At 40.1% G+C, this 22,338-nt stretch overlaps 1 protein-coding gene across 2 annotated transcripts in view; it reads right to left on the reverse strand.

The window, feature by feature from the left end:
• LOC127974389 (nectin-2) overlaps positions 1-20,695 on the reverse strand; it is a 66,635-nt gene extending 45,940 nt beyond the window's left edge. The window contains exon 1 of one of the 2 annotated variants that reach the window (XM_052577601.1): positions 20,247-20,694. In XM_052577601.1, coding sequence (XP_052433561.1) covers positions 20,247-20,295 — 49 coding nt within the window. In that variant the 5' untranslated portion in view covers positions 20,296-20,694. Of the gene's footprint in view, positions 1-20,246 lie in introns of both variants that reach the window. The other variant, XM_052577600.1, reaches the window with a different exon arrangement.
• Between the last annotated feature and the right edge of the window lie 1,643 nt (positions 20,696-22,338).

A 22,338-nucleotide genomic window follows, 5' to 3' on the forward strand; every position in this document is an offset into this window, starting at 1 on the left:
CAGGATGAAGGTTTAGATGGGAGACGATGCACTGTGACTACCAATTGAGTGTGTGTGTGTGTGTGTGTGTGTGTGTGTGTGTGTGTGTGTGTGAGTAGACCTTCATTTTGTATCGCAAGGACAGATGACGGAGCATACAGGTTCTATCCGCAGAGCTTATTATCACTCACACTCAAACATAAGCGGAGTAAATGCGTGGTAAGCAGGAAAATGGAGATGTCCAGTGGGTGAATGAGAATCATTCATGACACAGCGGATGTGAGCAGAGAGAGGAATAAAGACTGAGGGGTGGGAACAGACGGAGATGAACAGCTGGAGGGGGTCCGTGGGGAGCACGGCTGTGCGTGTGTTTGCGTGTACAGTAAACATGTTTATTTATGTGCATACGCAGATGTCTCCAAGTGTGAAACTGTACCGTCTGTTTTGGGGAACTTTTTGCTACTTCTTATTGGTAAAGACAGTAGAACGGAGACCAAAAATCTATTGCTTTTGAACTTTCTATTTATAAAAAGAGTGCTGAAGAAAGTATCACAGGTTTTTATTAAAATATTAAGGAGAACGGTTTAAAAACCATTAAGTAAAATCTTACCAAATCCAAGTACAGCAGTGTTTATTGCATAATAGCTTAAATATTTCCTTCTTAAGTAAATGCATCTTGCTTTAAGGAAGTTAACGAATCCAAAAAAATGCAGTATGCAAATCACAGTGTCAAATTAACGAGATCTCAGATGTCCGAATACTCAGTATTCATGAAACAGGCAGTAAACAATCCCCAGATGACCTGCTGCATCTGCTGAGAGTCTGAAGCCAAAGTGCAACCAGTGGACACGTCGCTATCCCATGAGGCCGCAGGAGCGGAGTTAAAAAAGTTGAACAAATATAGTAGAGAAGTCAATCTGCATTGTTTCGAGTCTAAGTGTAATAGGTTTCTTTCATTAATATTTACTCCCCCTCATGTCATTCCAATATTTTCACGAACGTTGGTAACCAAACAGATTACACTGGCTTCCATTGTACGTATTATGTATTATGCTCCAAAGAAGAATGTCATGCATTTTTTGAACAACATGATAATGAGTAAATGATGAGAGGACTTTCATTTTGGGGTTAACAATCCCTTTAAATTGTGCTTGTAAATTGCTAACACCTAGGTAAATTATTTTTAGCATGTGTCAAAGTTCCCCACTGACTAGTACACAGATATGAGAATTCGTACACAGCCATGTGTCTGGAACAGATGCCCTTCAGAATCAGCATTCAAACATTTCAATGGCGTTATTTTGACCAGATATTTTTGTATCAAGGGTATGTGATAAGGAGCTCAAATGATAACCCCTCCCCCCACCCAGCCACCCACTCTCCACACACACACACACACACACAGGAAAAAGTACAGTTGTCATGCAACTCCGTTCACTTCTACCACACAGACACACACATACATTCACAATTATGAGCTAATGAGGCCTGAGAGAAAGAGCGAGGGCCATGTGCGGCTTGAAATGAAGCACAAAATAAATCATCAAATATTTGCGTCTTTGTTCAAACACGTGCAACACACACACACACAGAGATGAGAGGAGTGACACATGACCAGGGCGAAGGGACTTCCATCCTACAGGCTAAATTATTCATCTGCCACTTACGACCAAGGCAGACAGAGACAAGAATAACAAGATGTTTTCTGCAAGGCCTGAAAGAGAAGTGTTTCAATCAAATAAATCATGGGCTTCTCGTTGTTGATTAAGTGTGACAGTGTGTGCATCGCTACAGTAATTCCTCGTTTTGCTGGAAACGTCAAGCCTTTGCTTGCACATATTCTGGGCTTGTAGCAGCCATCAATCATTAGTGTATCTTGAATGTTACTGACCAGAGGTGACCAATCAGATGAGGCGAGATAAGGAGATGAATGATTGCTGTTTGTTTGTGCTCACAAAAAGATTAGAGACAACGAAAACCAAACACACACACACACACACACACACACACAGAGCTCAAAGGTAATCTGAGGACTAATCTGGAAAACTGTGTGTGTGGAAAAACAGGTTTTGCTTTCCTAGTGGGGATAAAATGTCCCAGAAGAGCTTTTTAATGACATCTGAAGCACTCGATTTCTATAGTATTCAATAGTATTGATATTAAAAATCTAGCGAGCTTACAAAACACATTTGCCTTTAGCCCAAACCACATTCAAACTAGATGTTTTGCATCTAAAAGTCATAAAAAACTTAAACGAAATGAACTTCCTCCTTTCAGTCCTCATGATGTACATAATGCAAACGTAAGTGATATGTACAACATGTGACTTGCCTTTGAACAAACAGATAATCAAACACTTCTGGTTTCTCTTTACTTCGGTTCCCCTGCACACATACAAATGCCCTGGTCTCCGTCTGTGTGTGGTGTGTAATTGGATTCCTGTATTTTCCAGAAGGAGGGAACCCGTCCGGGTAGTCGCTTCTGGGTAAAAGTAAAGAGACTGTACAATCTCCAGCCACAGCTAAGAGACCGCAGCCAATCACATTATACTAGGCTTCACTCGGGTACAATACCAACTCAAAGAAGGCTCGAGTTTACCTAACAATCCTCTGAAGAAGAAGGACCTGCCATGAGGCAGAATGACTTTAGGTTTGTCTTACTCTCTTGTACTTAGTTTTTTGTTAGGTTTTATGAATGTAACATCAGTAAGCAAGCAAGCAAATAAATCAATAAATAAATCAATCACATAACTTGGTTAGCCCTTACAATAACCTTCAGGATTTATATTATACAATACCAGTTCAGTAGTTCATGTAGATTTCAGTCTAAATTAAATATGAAATAAATAATATTATTGCATTGTTTATCTAAAAGTGCTCTTTTCTTTTCAACCTACAGTCAAAAAGCCATATGTGTGGACTGTGAAACAGCAGACTTTACTTCTATGCATTTATGGAGTAATTACTAAATTTTCATGTCAATCCATGCTATTATTTACCGCAAACAATGCGCTGTCACTTTTATTCAGCGAGTGTAGTGGAAATGATATCTGCACCGCTGCAGACGCAGCGCTCATGAACTCACTGTGTGAACGCTTTAATCCATTTACATGATTGCCAAAAAAAATCTGCACCGCATCCGCACTGGAAATGGAGAAAGTGTGGTCCTGACGTGTGTGCGCTGCGAGTGCTGAATGATTAAATTCTGGCAATAATAAAAAAACAAAAAAAAACAATGCAATTTATAAACTTTAGAAGGTGATTCAACACTACCTTGATTGAGCAAGTGACAATTCCTATGTCAACTGTGGTGCTTCTAATCAGACGGGATGTGATTTGAAGCCATTTGCGCATTTTGAGAAAGAAAGTGAGAGCGCGCGCATTGATTCACTCACACGGTTTGTGAAATTACTTCTCACATAAGGTTTTCAAATTACTTTATAAGTTATTTAATAAACGAACATGAATTGTACCTCCCCTTTAGCATAATAATAACAACAACAACATGTCATGCCAAACCTCATAGCAGGCACATCGTCAGTTTAAGACTGGTTTATGAGATTGGCCTTTTTAGAGACCGCCATTTAAACATCCCAATGAAATTATCGGCCAATAGCGATCAGTTTACGATCAATCAGAGCACCCTAAGCACATTCAATTACTCATTCAGAAAGACTCAAAGATGTCAGCACCTTGTGGGCAGCAGCATGCTGAAATACAGTGCCATTGCACTACAGGCGTCCCGAGTTCAAATCCTGACTCTAGGACCTTTCCCGATCCTGCCCCCATCTCTCTCCCACTTCGCATCCTTTCAATTCTGTTTTATCTAATCGTAAAAGATGAACGTGACTTTGCAACTTTGTGAATTTATAGAATGAATTTCACACATTCTAATAATAGTTTTCCAACTTAGTGAAGAGTGAAAAATGTCTGTTATTACTGAAATACAGCCCCAAAGGAATCAGAATCGAATAATGTCTAACTTGAACTGGACTCACACCAAACCGAATTGAGAACTTGTGAATTAGAAATCTGAACTATTTAAACATAAACTGTATTACACCATGTCCTTACCATGTACGATGTCACAAGTTTCCTGTGGCAATAAATTAATCTGTTCATACCGAATGTGGACAACCAATCAAAACACACATTAATCAATTGCACAACACCATAGAAACAAAACCAAACAACTGACAAAATATCACGTTGTGTGTCAGATTCACACTCAATAGATGTTTTGCTTGCTTGAAGCTTTTTAAGAAGTAGTGCGTCACACATAATAGTGTTATTTTTGTAAACACAATGAATTGAAGTATTATAAAGTGTCAGCCAGGACTGTTTAGAGTACGGAGCATGGATCAAGGTCCACAGACCCCTTCAGACGCATTCACAGCACGCTTTCTAAACGTACATTCATTACAGCATCTGTAAACACACAGAGTCAGTAAACACTCAGCTCAATGGAGCTAAATGGCCACTGTTAGCAAAGCACACAGGCACAAAACAGCCCTTCTGAGGAGAATGAGGGGGCAGGTGGGGTGAGGCGTGTGTGTGGACAGACAGCACCTCATTTACTAGGCTGAGACATGTTCCACTGAACACACTGACCAAGCATTTCACCACTTTGGTGTAGCAGCATTGATGCAAGGTTTAGATGATATCACTATATGTCGAATTCATAGCTAGTAATTAGCTCACAATAAAACTGTTAGGTAATCTTAGCACTTCTCCCAGTCTTTTTAATGAATTAACATCCATGAGCCACAGAAACTCCATTATGCTCGGAGATGTCAGTTTTTTCGTCTGCGCAGATATTTTTTACCTTATATTATTATTGATAAATCCACAGCAGAAGAGCTCCTTTCAGAGATGTCAAAATCCTAGATTATCAGGTTTTATCATAAATCTATACTGCATTCCTTTGAGCCTCAGTGTCGATGAGGAATGAAGACCCCCACACACAGACACACACACACACACACACAGACACACACACACACACACACACTTGGGTCAGGTTCAGGTCTAACATTACTCCATAACAATGACCGACAGAAATGTTTCCCCATTTCAAAAATGTTGATAATGTTTCTCTTGATAAGCCAGAGAGGCTTGTCTTGTGGAAAATTAAATGTGAATCATCTGCCTTTATCAGCATGTGTCATGTCAAAGTCAAAAAAAAGAAAAAAGAGGAAATCAATCAAGAGATCAGTCACTACCTGCACAAGATCGAACACCCCCAATTAATTAAACTAGCTCTCTATAATTACACTGATCTTCAAAGAAGGTGACAGAGAGAGAGAAAAAGAGAGAGAGGGAAAGGTGGGGGGATAAACCAGAATAAAATAGAAGGAAAGAACAAGGGGCTGATTACATGAATACATGCATCCGTGTTGTTGACTTCTGGGAAAATTGAACAGAGGTACAATGTACATTAAGCAGATCATCAAAGAGCTAAATACGACATGTACGAGAGGGGCTAAAGGAAACACACACGCACACACAAGTATTAAGCTGTTAAATGAGCTGGCTGCCGGCATCTCCTTTTAAAGGATGTGAAGGAGATTAGGCTGAGGCGACAGAGATTTGCCACCACTTCTGATTAGGAACGGATCATCCTGGATTTTCTTTACATCACACGTACACACTCGCACATCAGAGACGCGGCTAATTACAAACGCACACAGGCACACACAAATGTCCTAACACACTCCTGCAGCGGTGTCTAACTAATTACCTTCTGGAAATGACAGGATCTGAAGGAGAGGGGAGAGAAAGAGACTTTAACATCTGGGAGAGCAGAGATGAGACAGTTATCATTTTAACACCTGAGAAATAAGAGAAGAGAAACAGAGCGCTCACACAACGCTCGTTCCGGGACTGAAACCGGCAATGTTACTAGGTCCCCAACCCGGGATCGATCCCGGAATCAATCCCGGGACGTGTTTGCGTTTACACAGAAGGCGATCTGACAATGTTCTGGGTCCAACGTGCAGTGTGAAAGGGGCTTAATACAGATAAGAAAAGAACAAGATGGTCATCAAAAAGTTAACACTTTGAAGAGATGAGAAAGAGTTGAGAAAAGTTAAGACTGCTATCATTTAGCACCCGAGAAAGGAGAAGGTAAAGAGACAAGAGACCTTTAGGATACCAAAATGATTCATCAATGAATGATTATTCCATCTAATGATTCTGAATCGATCCAGAAAAATTGGCACATTTACTAACTAGATCACACTGTTCAAAATGGTTAAACTTTAGATTCAAACATGAGGTGCCGAAAGACTCCGATCCCAAGAGGAGAGGTATATAACAAAACCTGGAAAAGAAAAGACAAGATGAAGGGAAAGCAAAAGGTTATCATCATCTGCTTCTCCTCCAGCACACCGGTTGACACATTCCAGAGCAATTCAGTGAAGGAACTCTGCTTATCTATGAATGATCAGCCACAAAAGATCCAGACGCTGGAAGTCATCCTCATTTAGGGATGAAACGATTCCTCGAGTAACTCCAGTAACTCGATTACAAAAAATGATCGAGGCAAATTCCTCTGCCTCGAAGCCTCACGTCACGTCCTTTCGCAATTATTTTTTTAATGTGATAACGCGTTTACGTCACCCACAAAGTCACCCTTAAATGCACTTAATTCATCAGTCAACTTCCTTGTCATTGTTCAAAGTACAAGTACAGACAGAGAAACAATGGGTAATAATAAAATGTTTATTTTTGTATGCATTGCATTCTATGCATTTAAAAAATTAAAATAAAAAAAAGGACACTTAGTTGTTCATTTTAAGAGACCCAGGACTCTTATTTTCTCTTGCATAATTAATATTGCACTTTAAGCAAAAACGCATTTTATCCGATTACTCGATTAATATATCAAATTTTTGGTAGAATACTCAATTACTAAAAATTTTGATAGCTACAGCCTTACCCTCATTACCCTTCTATTTCCGGGAACAAGGAAGGGTGAAACAGAAGGAGGGAGAAGAGAAAAAATAAATAAAAAAAGACCGAGCAGAGAAATGCAACAGCTGTTTGCCATCACATCTGCACATAGACACGGCCATCAGCTCACAGATACTGCCCTGCAGAGGAGAGAGACACACACACACAGGGTGGTGTGTGTGTGTGTGTGTGTGTGTGTGTGTGTGGATGGTCACGGTGGGGGTGAGCGGTAGATGAAATATGGAGAGAAAGAAGGGGGAGATAAAGCGAGAGTTGGAGTTGAGCTGGAGTAACCTGCTCTGCATTCCCCTTGAGTGAGTCTCTCACTCCCTCAGACAGCTGAAGTTCCTCTCGCTCGCGCTCCTTTTTTCTGACACTCAGAACAAGAAGAGCCTGTGTGAGTTCAAAGATGAAGGAACCCAAAGGAAAGTGTGCGAGTGTGTGTGCAAATGTCCTCATCAGACCCTGCTACACTGTCAAGGCATGGCAGCCGCAGCAGCGAGAAGAAATAGGACACATCCATCTGAAGCTGAGCATGTCTAAAGAATGGCACCTCGCACAAGTGACAGGGTTGTTTTTACATTCATTTTGAAGAAAAATTAAACTAACATTTACACATGAAGCAACTACAATAAAACACTGTGGACTGGAAGCACACAGACACAAATTGCTGCCATGCGGAGTTGCTCATATTTCAGTGAGAGATTAGGCAAATCCACTTTGTGAAAAAACTACACTCACACATACCTCTAATAGGGTGTGAGGTCATAAGACGGGTTGGGGGAGTGGGGTTGCCATTTACCCCCACCCCACAACACCCCTCTGAGTTTCCGTCTCCGGTAACTGCTGGGGATGGAGACACACACACACACACACACACACACACAGTTAGCAGTAGGTTTATCTCATTCCAGGTCACCATTGAGAACAAATGGTTGAAGGATGATAATGAATCAAACTGAGAGGAGATGAATCAGACTGAAGGTCTCGTGTTGAAACACACAAACACACACATCTCCCTCTACATCTCACTCTCACAGGCTTTCAAAGCATTTGTTGACTGATAATGGCCACTTGAGTATACAAACCCTATGTTGTTTGCTTTGCTTTCAGTCTGAATGACTGAACTCTCCACAGCAAAGAACTAAATCAAAATATTTAATTGTTAGTTCAAAGAGCCATCATTTAGAGCATCTCTGATCTAAACTGATTTACACACGTGCACTTTACTCACCAATGCAAACTAAATGAAAGCTAATTAGTTCTACTTCAAACTAATTTTAACCTTAAAATCAAACAAAAACTGAAAAATAAACAACTTTAATCATGATCTTCCAGTGAAATTTCACAAGCATTTTGTTTCCAAAATGCATTTGCACACACATACCAAAAGTCTCTGTGCACTGTTTAACCCTGTCGAACTCCATTATAATGCACCAGGTCAAATGGTTATGTCTCGCTTCTTTCCATCTGTTCTTATCTCTCATCATCCATCTCTTTCTGCCCTCATCCCTTTCTTTCCATGCACTCATCTGTATTCATCCATACATAAATGCAATAAAATCTGGGAGCTAACCACTATATGAAAGACATAATGCAAATTAGCGTTAACATTAAATTTTCCCTTTTTAATTTGCTTAAAAATTCATAAATGACAGCAAGCCTCTTAGTACATATTTAAATATGGTATAAAGTGGGCATGCATTGTAAATTCACAAGTTTTCTAAATGCATGTTTTTGATCTTATGAACAATTTATCCATGAAGAAGCCAGACTTCTGTCGGTAAGTCTATTTAAACTCTGCTTCTTTCTTACAATCAACTGCAAGTTTGAATTCAGATCTGCCTCCATCCAATCAACAACCTATAGAAACAAGTCCATAGCCTACATTTTTTCTTTTTTGAAAAATAAATAAATAAATCCTTCAAAACATCAAAATGTGACTTCATAGTGAAGTCTCTCGAAACCCATTTAACTTCCATAATGTGATGTATTTCTGAGTGAAATGGGATATTTAAAGAGGTAAAAATAGAGGTTGATTTTATCATACCAGATACATACCAGCACAGATGAATTATTCACAACAAGACCAGGAAAGTGCATTAAGACAAAAATAAAGTTAATTTTAATTTCACATTTACTTTAACACCGACAATCTTCGACTGCTAGCAAGAAACTACTGCAAATCTCCAAGTACTGCCAGGAACCCTCCAAGCACAAAAGTTTTCAGTTTTGCGGGTTGCGTTCCCATCAAAGCAAAGGACCAAACGCGAGGAGGCAAGAAGAGATCTCAGAGAAAAGCAGAATGCTAAAGAAGGGAGATTTGTTTCATCTGCTTTCACCAGCTACGACATCAAATAAAATCTCTCACACAAGGTGAGCATAGAATAACCATGCGGCTCAATAAGGCTGTTTGAACAAATCCATTTCAAATGCTAAAAATCGATCTGGAAACACGTTTGCAAAGCCTCTCCACGTGAGAGCTGCTTGTTTGTCAGCCACACTTCCACTGAATGTTAAAATATCAATCTTCCTCTCTCGCTCCCTGACACCTCTCCTTCTCCTCCATCATCCATCCACCCATCTATTCATCCCTCTCTTCCTCTGCATCTAAATAAATAAAAACCAAGAAGGGAGCGAGGGAGACCAGGAGAGAAAAACTAGGACACTACAACCTGGGACCCATAGACCTCCCCCACACACAGAGAGACTGACAGAGAGAGGGAGAGACAGGAAGAAGTGGTATATCGGCACACATTTAGGTAAAGGAAGGAAGGAAGACGTGAGGGATAGAGAAAGAGGAGGGTACAGATGTTCAGGAAAGAGGGGGTGGGACGAACCAGGCACTGGAGGGTGGTCACCGGCACTTCAGTTTATTAATAATCCATATCAGATAAATCTTTTCAGTGTTAGACTTCAAGGAGGTGTGCAGGGGGATAAAGACAAGACTGAATAGAGATTCCTGCCCTTCTAAGCTGCATCTGCCTAATCAAAATGCTCCCGAGCTAATCACTTAGTTGATTTTACATCCCTTCGCTTGTCGCTCCGCCTGGGGCTTTTTTCCTGTTCTTTTCTTTTTCGTTCTCTCACAGGCCCGTGTTGCCCCGAGGGCTTGGTTATGGCATAGACAAATCACTCACAAACTGAAAATGAACTTACAACACACATATCATGTTAGTCTACTCACACATACAAGCAGAGGTTAAAAACACGCAAGGTTACATGCAAATAGAAAACAACCAGAAAAAAAATAGAAAATTTCATATGAAAGCTCGAACTATGCCCTATTCACTCCGAAGGCAGCAGGCCATCTCATATGTATGTGTTTGTCACAGCCTATATATATAGACAGTTTTAGAATTGAATATTTGCTTGATAACAAAATAGCTAAATTATTTTTGGTCAAATAAATGCAGCCTTGTTGAGGATAAAAGACTGCTTTCTGAAACGCTTTTGAACAATAGTACACATATACAGTAAGTATAAATAAATACACAAATATTAACAAGCTTTGGTACAAACAAACTGAATAGGAATCAAATGAATCATGAAAATCTGTCACCAAAATTACAAAGAGCACATTTTCTTTCTTGAAATGACTGTAGCATGTTCTCTTCAGAAGCCTTACAGAGAGATTGAGCTGCTCACTTGAGTTTAGTTTGACCCTACAAGTAGCATTCTCTTCCCACATTGCCATTTGAGGGCACGAACATGGCATTTGGAATTCGCCCACTGCGTCAGCGCTTTTATTCCCCATCATGCTTTGCTTCTCAGTGAGCACAGAGGGCCATAACAAAGGCGAGCAAGGGTGAAAACTATCCATTCACCCCTCATAAGAGTGCGAGGAACATTCTCTCCTCTCTTCATTCTTCGGTCCTCTAGAGAGCAGAGGAAGAGAAGGGTGGATCCTCCGGCGATGCCATATCACTTACCTGTATGAATGGACACGGCTGAGAGAACAATGAGGGGCTTTCTTTAGTCTCTCTCACACACACACACACACTTGTCTGAAAGGCAGTGTAATTCTAAAAGAGGTAGGGGACAAACACAATGGCCTCTCAGTTCCTGCATGGTCACCGTTTCATGTTCCCTTTACTCATCACTGACCAACTGAGCTGCGACTGACAGGTACTGTGTTAATGAATAATTATGTGTCATTTAGAGAGGAATTCAATACAAACAACACAATATTGCATTGAAATTCACCTACCATCTCCATCAAATGAACTGTATTGGTGTGTAATGTGGCATTAGCTAGTAGTGATTTTGATTCATTTCAGTGACTCAGATCTTTTGACTCTGTTCACATTTACCTCGATTAGATGTTTTATAGAAAGCTACTTAAAAATGAGGAACCATGAGGAATCCAAAAATTATTTTCTCCACTTGTCTTCACGTTTGCTTTTTTTCTTTCAGCAATGGAAAAAGAGCCGTTTCACTGACTTAACCTTCATGAAATACACGTAATGTGACAAGAAAAGAAAGAGACAAGAGAAGAGAGACTACTGGGAAAAGGGAAAGAGAGGTCAGACCCAATTTTAAAAGAAATGGTGCGATTGGGAGCAAAAAAAATGGCCCTTCCTTTAGAGGAGAAAGCAAAGGGCAGAAGGAAAGAAAGAACCAGGCATGACTGCATAAAGAGAAACAGACTGGTTGCATTTGAAAGAATAATTTTACATGAAAGGTAAATCAGAAAGAGAATCATCCCTGGGTTCTCCCGTCATAATAATAACCGCAAACACAGGCGCCCAAAACTTACTCTGACTTGTAGAAGAATCAACTGTCCTGATTTTACAAGGCAAACTGGATTAAACAACAACTAGACAAACTCCGCAACAAACAAAAAGATGCAGAGGAACAACGCAAGCTGAGGTAGAGAAATAAGAAAGAAAGAAAAAGACATGGCTAGAGGAATAATGAGTCAGGGAGGGGGGGGGGGGGGAAGGAGGTCGCTGGAGAGTGACAGATGAACATCTTTGCAGTCAGACAGACCCGTTAAGTGGACTGAATCCTCAAGATGGAAGAAGTGAGAAACAAGGGATAAAGAGGAAGAGGGTGGGAGGAAGGACTGCGCTCACAGAGGGAAGTCTGAAGAACACAATGAGGATCGGAGGTCAGAACAAAGCTCAACCACCTGCTTAGAGGAAAACAAAGAAGAATGGTCAGGAAAAATAGCTATGTGTGTGTATGTTTGCATGTAAAAATGATTCTTTAAAATGAGGGATGGTTCACCCAAAATTGATCATGCTGTCATGCTCTAAACCTGTATGAGCTTTTTCTGTGAAACATAAAATGAGAGATTTGGGTCAATCTCTCTCACAAAATCTCATTTTTTTTATATAAATGTACTCTAAAATAAAAAGAAACATTATTTTTCATACCTTGCCAATATAACCTGAACTATCTTAACCCTGTCATTAAAAATGTCAATTGATCCGATATTTTAAAATACTTTAAGGGACTTCAAGGGTCCAATCTATGATTTAATTTCCTGCTTTATGTTTTAAGCATGTTACTTATGTGTTTTATAGAAAAAAGTTTTATAATAATAACCAAAGATTAATCCAAAGTTTTTCTTTCAATAATTTCATTTTAAGGAGGCTTCACTCTCTTTTTCTTCATTATGATATCAGAACTGTTGTATCACCCTGACATTTTTGTCCACATTTTAATAATAAAAAAAAATAAATCATGCTTATTGTAGAAGGTGTATTCGTGTCATTGCACATCAGAACATATTTTTTAATTTATTAATAGTTTCGGACCAAAAAAAAAAAAAAAAAGGTCATGTCATTGAACAATTTAACAGCTGTTGGACGATTCACTGAAAACTCTTTTAGTGTTCCACGGAAGAAAGAAAGTCATATGGCTTTGGAGCAGCATGAGGGTGAGTAAACAATGATTGAAACAAAGTTGTATCATTCAATTCTACGCCCTTAATAAGTCACCCAGACAAGCTCCAGTTCTCCTTGGGAGAACAATCTCAGGAGAACTGTATTTAGGCATTTCACACACTTTTTCTTAGTTATTTTACAGTACTTCTTCAAATACACTGACCTTATAAAATACTACAGAGAACATATACTAGCATTCACCAAATCTACCCAACAGAACTCACAGGAGACGGGCAAAATTATCTTAAAGGTCACTGCTGTTTTTCTCTGACAGCTTGCTACGTTGGGCATGCTAATGACATTAGCGTTCTCTGAGGAGCGATGTGCCGCTCACACTTACAGGAATAAGATAATTCAGCTCGCTGACTGTGCTGTAGTTACTGTATCTGGTCTGGAATAAGACTGCACAAAAACAAAAAAAAAAACGAGGCCAATTCTGGCTGGCTCGGATCCAGTCTGGCTTCCATCACGACATTCTGTGGACTAGGTGCAAGGCACTCAGGAAGAGGAGGAGAGGAAAACACAATGACAGACAAGGGCAAACGGGCGCTAATGCCATCGCTAACCATAACTGACTGCAGGGATAAAGAGTGTGAAAAGGATGTGAAAGTGAAAAAAAGGACAGTAGGAAAAGAACAGAAAGCGAAAAGTAAGTAAAAAAAAACAGATCAAATGTCCTCTGGAAATGGGGGCTATATTTCACAGTGATGTCAGTCTGATGGGGCAGAGGCGTAATGTCTTCAATAAGCCGTGTCGACTCGCAAGGGCATCGCTGGCCTTGCTGATCGATACTGGATCAATGGAGCAAAGCCTCGCTTCCTTGTCTGCCTCTGGCTAGCCGACTCTATATGGACGAGCTAAGGACAGTGAGGAAAGAGGGAGGGCGAGAGGCGAGATTCGAAATAGTATCGCAGTCACTTCATAAAACCAGTGAGGGAGAGACACCGAGGCTAATCAGAGGAAGATCTTCTGCGTGATTTGTGAACGGTGACTAGGCTACTGAAGGTCACATGCTTCGCCGCAGACCGCGGTTTTAATTTTCCCTCCTGTGGAGCGTAACGTGTGGACATAATGACACTATAAATGACTGAGGACCTGGCAACTATTGTTTTAATTATGCTTATAACTTTAACACCACAGCTGCAGTAACTGCCAATGACACAGGAGAAAAATATCATTGGAATCACTTTCAGAATGACTTTTTTCCTGCTGATGAATGCTAAAGACATTTAACAGCCAATCTGAGGTTCATTTTAGCTTCACTTTTCTGACCAATAAAAAGAGAAAAGCGATTTTGAAAATAACCTTGACCACAAAAGTTACTTATATTTCAGCCATCACTCATAAGTCAGAGGTTGTTGTGTATGTAACTTGTTTGTCAATGAAGGATAAAAACATTGACAGCCAATCAGAATCTGCCAGAGTGTTCAGAGTGATGACATCTCACAATTATAATATGTAGAACTTTAACATCTGTTGATGTGAATGTCAATATAGTTGTTGTTTTTGGTGTGACTGAGCCATACATTTCCACACATTGTGACCAAATCATAATGTGTGTATGGGCTAAAATGGTATTGTTGGACTTGGACGAAGACTTTTTTTATAGCACTAGTCATAATATAATGCAGTTCTCCATTGAAACCCTGCTTATGCAGTTATTTAGAGGCACCGGTATCCAGCCAGACATGTCTGTTCACACAACCTTGTCTCTCCACACTCAGCTGTGCCCAGTGTGCAAGAGCATTTGCAGTGAGGAGTCCTGAAACCACTGACATGCTAAATTCACGAGACAGCACGAGTGTGCTTTTAAAAAAATCCTCAGGAATCAAAACCACTTTCACCCCCCTTGTCCCTCCCTCTGTCAAACTCTTAGGACACACACTTATTCTGCAAAAAGAAAAGGGCCTTTCAGTTATTTCATCATCTGATGTTTCTGCCTCAAATGATAAAGCATCTGCATGTGTTAGAAAGACTCGGTAGGCATCTCATTTCAACTCGAGGACAAAAATAGGACATTTTTTTTGCGATATTGTTCGTAAAATTGACAATTTGATGTCATCCCAAATTTCTCTGTGCCTCCAGGATTCATGCCAGTGAACCCATAATAAAAAGAATTAATTCATGATCACTCTGTAAATCAGACTACACTGGTCACGTAGTATGTTGTTTTTGCATTCAGCCCGTGTGGACAATTGTGATAACTGTCCAATTGTGGACAGTCTGTTGAATACAATTTGCAAACTTACATTCATAATTGTCTTTTCTGTCCTTCTTTGGTTGTACAGAATAGAGCAGCTTGGCCATTCTACAAAATATCTACTTATATGCTCTACCGAGAGTGAAAGTCAGTGTGGAACATGAGAATGAAACGAAGACAAATGTAATTTTTTGGTTGAACTAATTCACTAGATTAAGACCATTTCTATCAAGTTCATGACTAACCAAAGCTTAGTGAATACGGAGCCAGCAAACCAGACAGAGTATCTATAGCATCCCAAAAAACCTTCAGGGTTGTGATGTTAATCATAAAACGAACTGGATGGCATTCTGTCTAGAGGGGATGAACACTCATCATGTCCTATTCCTTTTTATGCCATTTGGCATCTATATTAAAGAGGGCAGATCTGTGGTCATTTTCCTTTGAGTAGCTATGACTGCAGCAATCTGGCAACCCTCGACATTCCCACATCAAACTGGCAACCACATACCACTATTCAGACCAACTGCTGACCCCTGGAGGGTCGATGATCCCCCTGCATGCAATGGGACAGGGAGGTAAACTCAGCCAGCATGGGATGGGATAACATGTTGCCTTATGTGCATGTGTCTCCCTGAATCAGGTTGTGTCTGCATTTCCTAGATGCATAAAACAGAGAACAATTTCAGTGCATGGTAAACCACAGCAAGAGCAAAACCCTGCTTTCTCATTCCTGGCTGCCACTTTTGTTTCACTTCTCACCATCGTGTTGCAGCCACAATGGTCGGTTGGCTTTCCATCACCAGGTGCAAGACTAAAATATGAGGTCCAATTAACTGGACAGATCAACCCCATGAATCTCTAATACCATAAAAGCATTCTGAGATCTGACATCTGCTGAACCACTGAGAGCAGAGCGAGAGAAAGAAAGTGACAAGAATAGAGCCAGACAGTCAGAAAAGAAACACTCGAAAGAGCCTAGTCCTCTAAGTGCTTCAAGGACCAGTTGAGATTCATTTTAGCTCCACTTTCGAACAAATAGAAAGAGAAAAAGCCATTCTGAAAATAACCCTGACCACAAAACTTACTTATATCTGACCCCTCACTCTGAATTCAGACTTCATAGTGTGCCATGTGTAACCCCTCTCTCCCGGGTATCGCACTCGCTCTGAGTGGTCCTCGAACCCGGGTCTCCGGCATACAAGGAGGCTAAATGACTGCAGCCACTAGTGTCTGTCGCTAGTGCGTCTCTTGAGATCGGGGAGCGAGGTTTACCTGCACAGCACTACTCGCTGGCCTCCGTTACATATGGATATCGTACAAACCTTTGCGGGAAACCTCTAGTGTTCGTATTAGTGCAGGTTGATGTTAATTACAAGGTCAGTCATTGATTTCAGCAGACTGCATTCCCAGAGCCGCATGTAAAACACAGACCTGCGACAAGTGTTAAAAGCTTTGGTCCCCCATCCACAAATCCCCCAACATTCATCCAACCTTATCTTTACAAGAAACCAGAATGAGACATCCAAAATCACTGTCGGATTCACCTGCACACATGGGGTCTCATTCATGAAACACGAGCAGAACGAATTTTTGTGTAAATCGCGTGTAAAGTGGTTTTGGCGTAAATTTTCGATTCATTAAAACGTTCGTATTTTCCAAATGTTAGTTGGTAGGAAAGAAATCTACACCTGCTCCCAGCCACGCGTAAATAGTGAGTTTAACGTCTGATCGTTTTGCTCATTAATACGGCTGCATTTTAATTCACCTTAATCGGGTACATATTTACACAGCATTTTGAAAAAAATATTATATATATTAATTACATGCGGTTTTTCTTTTAACTTTTATTATGAGAGCCAGTAATAGGATCTGTAATATGCTGCCAAACTTCCTTTTTTAGGACCTGATACGCCACTAGTATGCTTGAAAATAAAATGTGGCGTTTTGAATGAACTTCTGATAATAAAACTTCAATTTCTGCAGCTGAGAAATGTTTCTTTTTCAGTCGCTTTTGAGAAGACATGTTGAAATCCTTCGTTTGGTGTCATAATATGATCCTCATATATAGTTGTCAGTCAGATTTAATAGGCGGGATTTATGGTAATTGAGAGTGAGCGTGCACGCGCGTCCCGTTTACGACTGATTGGAATTCATTAACACACACACACATTTCACTATCACATCTGACGTTTACGAAGTTTTTGTGAATCAGGAGAAGAGTTTTCGGGAAGTTCTCTTTACGCGCAAATCACTCAGATATTTACTCGTATATTTACGAATGTTTCATGAATGAGACCCATGGTTTCCAAAAAGTCTTTGAATAGTTTCTTGACAACCATATTTAGAGGAAAACTACCTTGTTTACTCCCCTAAAAATAAAGGTTATTTCCATTGCACAAAGGTTCTCTTGCATGTTGTTGTCCTTCACACTAACAAATAAATGGTTCTTGTAGGAACTGTTCACTCAAACTTTGGGCAGCCCAAAATGGTTCTTCTATGCAAAAACTCCCTTATCCAACCGTTATTTTTAAGATAATACTGACTGATAAACTTGCGTAAGAGTTCTCACAGTAATGAAACATTTCTAAATCAATGTTGTTCCCACAGTCTACCAGTTTTGTCTACTGCTACACCTCCTCCCACGTTCTCTCACCGGCTCAGACGCTAATAAACAGCGTGGCCCTGAGGTCAGAGCGAGGGGGGGTGGGGGGAGAGATTTGAATACACCAATGACAATCATCTCTCAAACAAAAGCAAGCGGATAAGAACGGCAATGGACGCAGAAACAGAGCAAGGGAAGGAAGGAAACTGGAGAAGATGGAAGAATGGAGGCTGGAAAGCTTCGGTTTCATTGCGACTTTTGTTTACGTGCTCCCGGTATGTGGAGCTGGTGGACAATGGAGACGGTCTCGCCCGTTTACTCAACACTCCTTCACTGTTTAAAGCACTTGAGTCGGTGCTGTCGCAGTCGCTGCGTGTGCTTGTTAGTGTGCGTCTGTAACTGCTGTGCTCACACAGTTTAGAATAAGGTCAGCTTGGCCTCTGCCTCCATCAGTGGAGCAGCCTGACATTGTTGAACCCCCTCCGCCTCCTTCTCCTAAACACACACACACACACACCACTTGATGCATTCAGCCACAGACACCGCTACAGTAGCCCCCCTAAACCCAGCTTTCAATGAAAGCACAGCGTCGCCATGGCAACGGGTTCAAGCATTTTTTTGACCCGTGTTCACTAGGAGGGTATTATAACACAATCAGTAGTTTCTATTGTGCAGATCTCTGCTCCCTGTAGCCTACATTTCAGTCTGGAACTAGAAAGATAAATTGCTGCAAGTTTTACAATCATAAAACTAGCTTAAACCTGCTTCCTGTTTATATAGCTCTTAATTTCAAAAGCAACAATGAGGTTATTAAAATAAAGCTTTTATATTACCGTGCTTGACGTTGGTCTGATTGTATTTAATAGGCACGCAATGAAAATGAGTCTGCAGGGGCCACTGAGGCAAGCATACAAAACAAAGCTTTGACCCTTCAAATATTTTGCGACTGCTGCGTATAAAGGCAAAAGCTCCCAGGACACCAAACTAAATGGAGGCAAGGGGAAGGGGAAAAAAGAAAACACTAGGCCTGTTTATACTGTTTGCTTAAGCGAGAAAATCATGACCCCTTCTTCCGCTGCTCGGTTCATAAATAAAAAAATCCTTTGTTTCGTTATCCTAGTTTTCCTCCTGAAGTGCAGTCGATGTACTGTGAAATGGGCCCAAGCAGAAGAGGTCCAGACCATGAATAAGTTAAAGAAGTGAATTGTTTTATAAGTTACGACAAAGAGCTCTATCCTTTGATGTCACAAACCTTCGACACATCATATCCTCCTAATGCATAATGTCATATACATCCAGCGTTAGCCAAAATTATTAAACCACTGGTATTTTCGCCAGCTAAAAAATGGTTTTAAGTCAGTTATTTCTATGGTTTGCTGTAGTGTGTCTGTAGGAAATATCAGTTTACATTTCCAAACATTCATTTTGCCATTAACTGTATTAATCCAGGGAGATTTTTGTTAGCACAAGGAGCCTGACAACAGCCAGTGCTCCTCACAGAGATCTGATCTCACCATCATCCAGTCTAGAATTACATGTAGAAACAGGAGGAAACTGAGACGGAAAACTAAATATTTATAGGCAACTTACAGTTAACCAGTAACAAGTTGTACTGTATTGTAGCACTGACATTCTTTTTAATTGAAATTTCTAACATCTTTTTCAGTGTCTGCGCTCGGTTAGACACTCAAGCCGAGTTTTTTTTTTTATGACACTCACACCAGCTCTCTGTCAGGTGTAGTGCCCCTGCGAACCGTGACATGGCCCATGAATAATTAAACTGCAGAGACAATGAAGAAAGAGCCCCTCAGTCTGCGATCAAGAGGAGCTACGGTGCACGAGACGTGCAGTGAAATATGACTAAACAATAGGCAGTGACGTCAGCCTGTTAACAGCTCTTTGATATTTCGGGAAATGAAGGATTGGCAGTCAAATTATTTATATTATTAAAATTAAACAAAATGACGTTCTGAAAGAGTGATTTAATGTTAAACGGTAAAATAATACCAAGTTGAAAACACACTTTTTAAAAAATTGTAAGAAACACCCTGTTGCGTGATTGACGGATTGATTTACATTCATTTGTGTCCCTTCAGCTGGAAATAATAGGATAAGATGTGAAGGAGAAAATACGCCAGGGACGTGAGGAACCTAGAGAAATGTGGTACGAGGAAGAGAGAGCACTGAAGGACGAATGGATAATGTCCGTAGTTTCGCAACAACAAAAACACACACACACCTGTCAAAACGTAAGAGGGGGAAAAACACTTCCAAGACCACACCTAGAGAAACATGGCGCTTATCGAAACCAAACTCACACAGTCTCCAGGGAAAATAAACCAGATGCGAGATCACACAGGCAAAGTTATTTCCCCCATACTATGATACACTGGGCTAGTTAATACAATTATTTTATAGTCATCATGAATTTAGTCTGAGAAGCGCGTGCACGCTTACAGATTGACTGAAGCATATTTCTATCATGACATAGAGTTGCGCAAACGCGTTTGATTGAGGTTATGAATTAAAATGAAAGCAAAAGCGAATCAGTATATTTTATAACCGGCAACAATTAGTGACTACTTATACTATAAACATGATATGACATGTCTTACCTTGAATAATTAGGAGAATGAGTGCGCTAAACAGCCCTGACATCTTCATCGGAAGGAAGGGTGGACAGTCCACCTATAATAATTTGTCCTTTTTTTCGCTTGTTAAACTCAGTCAGCTCAGAGTCGCAAAAATAAGAAAAAAAAAGGTTAGTCAGATGGAGATAAAAACTGCTGTGTGGTTCCTCTGGTTTCCTTTAATGAACGAGCGCAGAAACTTAATATGGTAAGTGCGTCGCTGTATTCAGCGCCTTCCTTCAGAGTTGGTTTACAATCTAGAGTCAGAATTCTCTTCTGAATTGAATTGATAGCTCAAGTCCTCCGAAACTGTGACGCGGCGTCATGCGACCAGGTAAAACCGTCCCACAGGTGAATAAATATCCGGTGTCCTCAAACCTGTCGCGCGGGGATCGTCGCTGCTCTGTTGAAACTCTCGCAGAAGCGCCGCTCTTTGGACAGAAGCGTGTGATGTCATACGCCACGTCACGCTGCATTTAAAGCCACCTAAATTTCAGAAAAGGCTTTGGTACTTTCCATCTTTAATGAGTTTTTGACCGTTGCACTATTTTAAGTTAAAACAACCAAACGCTAATTTAATCCATTCGAGATAACTTGTATCATAATAATGTGTAATATTGTAATGTAACAATGTAGCTAATATTTTTAATCCGTTCAAATGGGCCATTATACGGTCCACTCTGAATATAGCCTAAGATAGTTTTTCGTGAGTTCGTTTCAACATATTTAAACTAAACTCTGAGATTAGTTTCTTGCTGGATTTGTGATTTTCCTCTTTTGTATTTTTGGTTTCGTTTCCAGCTGAACGCAGATTTATTTCATCGTGAGGTTCGTGGAGTTACTGGAAATGCAAAGGAACAAGTAATAAGTGCCAGAAATATATTCCGGCCAAGTTTTGTTTCAAGTTGTAGTCGAGTTGTAGTAATGAACCAGAACAGGTAGCTCTAGCGCTCCGCCTGCTGGTGACATGTCGCTAAAACAACGATCATTCTTCTGCTCATCTGTGAAATAAACGAAAATATCTCAAGTTCTACAGATCTACAGCTTTTGTTCAGAATTTATGTTATGCTTTATATATATATATATATATATATATATATATATATATATATATATATATATATATATATATATATATATATATATATATATATATATATATATATATAATTTTTTTTTTTTTCTCAGAAGGCGAAATAGGGAAATCTGCATGTTGGAGTGAGATCATGTCTGCTGAAATAGGTCTGTCCTAGGCAGAAATGTTGATTGTACCTCACTAGTCACGTTCAGTATATGTCACTTCCCCCACCCCATTAAATCATAACCCAAGCATCTCTCTCTTTACTCATTCTCTCTTTCTGATTGTTTACACGGGGCCAATGGCACGCACAGTACTATGACTCTCATTAGCTGCTTTGCCCTAGTTTGCTCTCTCTGAAGTTTCTCTTCCCCTGCTCATTTACCCAGTCCATCCTTTCTCCATTTCAGTTTTCTTCAGTTTTATCTCTTTTTTTGTAGACCCTCTTTCATTCTTTAGCTCAAAGGTGATTAGGAGCTGAGCTGGTAATGGGACTTGGAAGTGCTGATAAGTCTGTTAACTTTAATTAAAGACATTTACGGGGATGTAAAGACATTTAGCCAGAAGCTGAAGACCATTTCTGATTACATCTCTAAATCCTTTTTCTTATGCTCTCTCTCTCTCTCTCTCTCTCTCTCTCTCTCTCTCTCTCTCTCTCCTTTCATAAGCAATTCCCACAGTCGACTCTTGCCTAATAGTCTGCTCTGTCCAATTTTATGGACAACTAACTTCTCAAATGATTTAGAGTTCAGAAATGCATTTATTTGGTGTTATTTGTTCTTATATGTTCCTTGTTAAAGCCAGAAGCATAACTATGTGGCTGCAGAGAAAAGCATGGACTTATCTCATTGTGATTATAGCTGCATATAAATAAGTGTGTGCTCTGTTTAATCGTCCTTTGTTTGTAAAATTGCTTCTGTGTTTTTGTCAGTGTTTTGACATTTGTTGTGTTTATCAGCTTCTGTCAGATGTTGCTCTCAGCTCTTAATGTCACGCCCT

Source organism: Carassius gibelio, chromosome B16, assembly GCF_023724105.1.
Source record: "Carassius gibelio isolate Cgi1373 ecotype wild population from Czech Republic chromosome B16, carGib1.2-hapl.c, whole genome shotgun sequence".
Lineage (NCBI taxonomy): Eukaryota > Metazoa > Chordata > Actinopteri > Cypriniformes > Cyprinidae > Carassius > Carassius gibelio.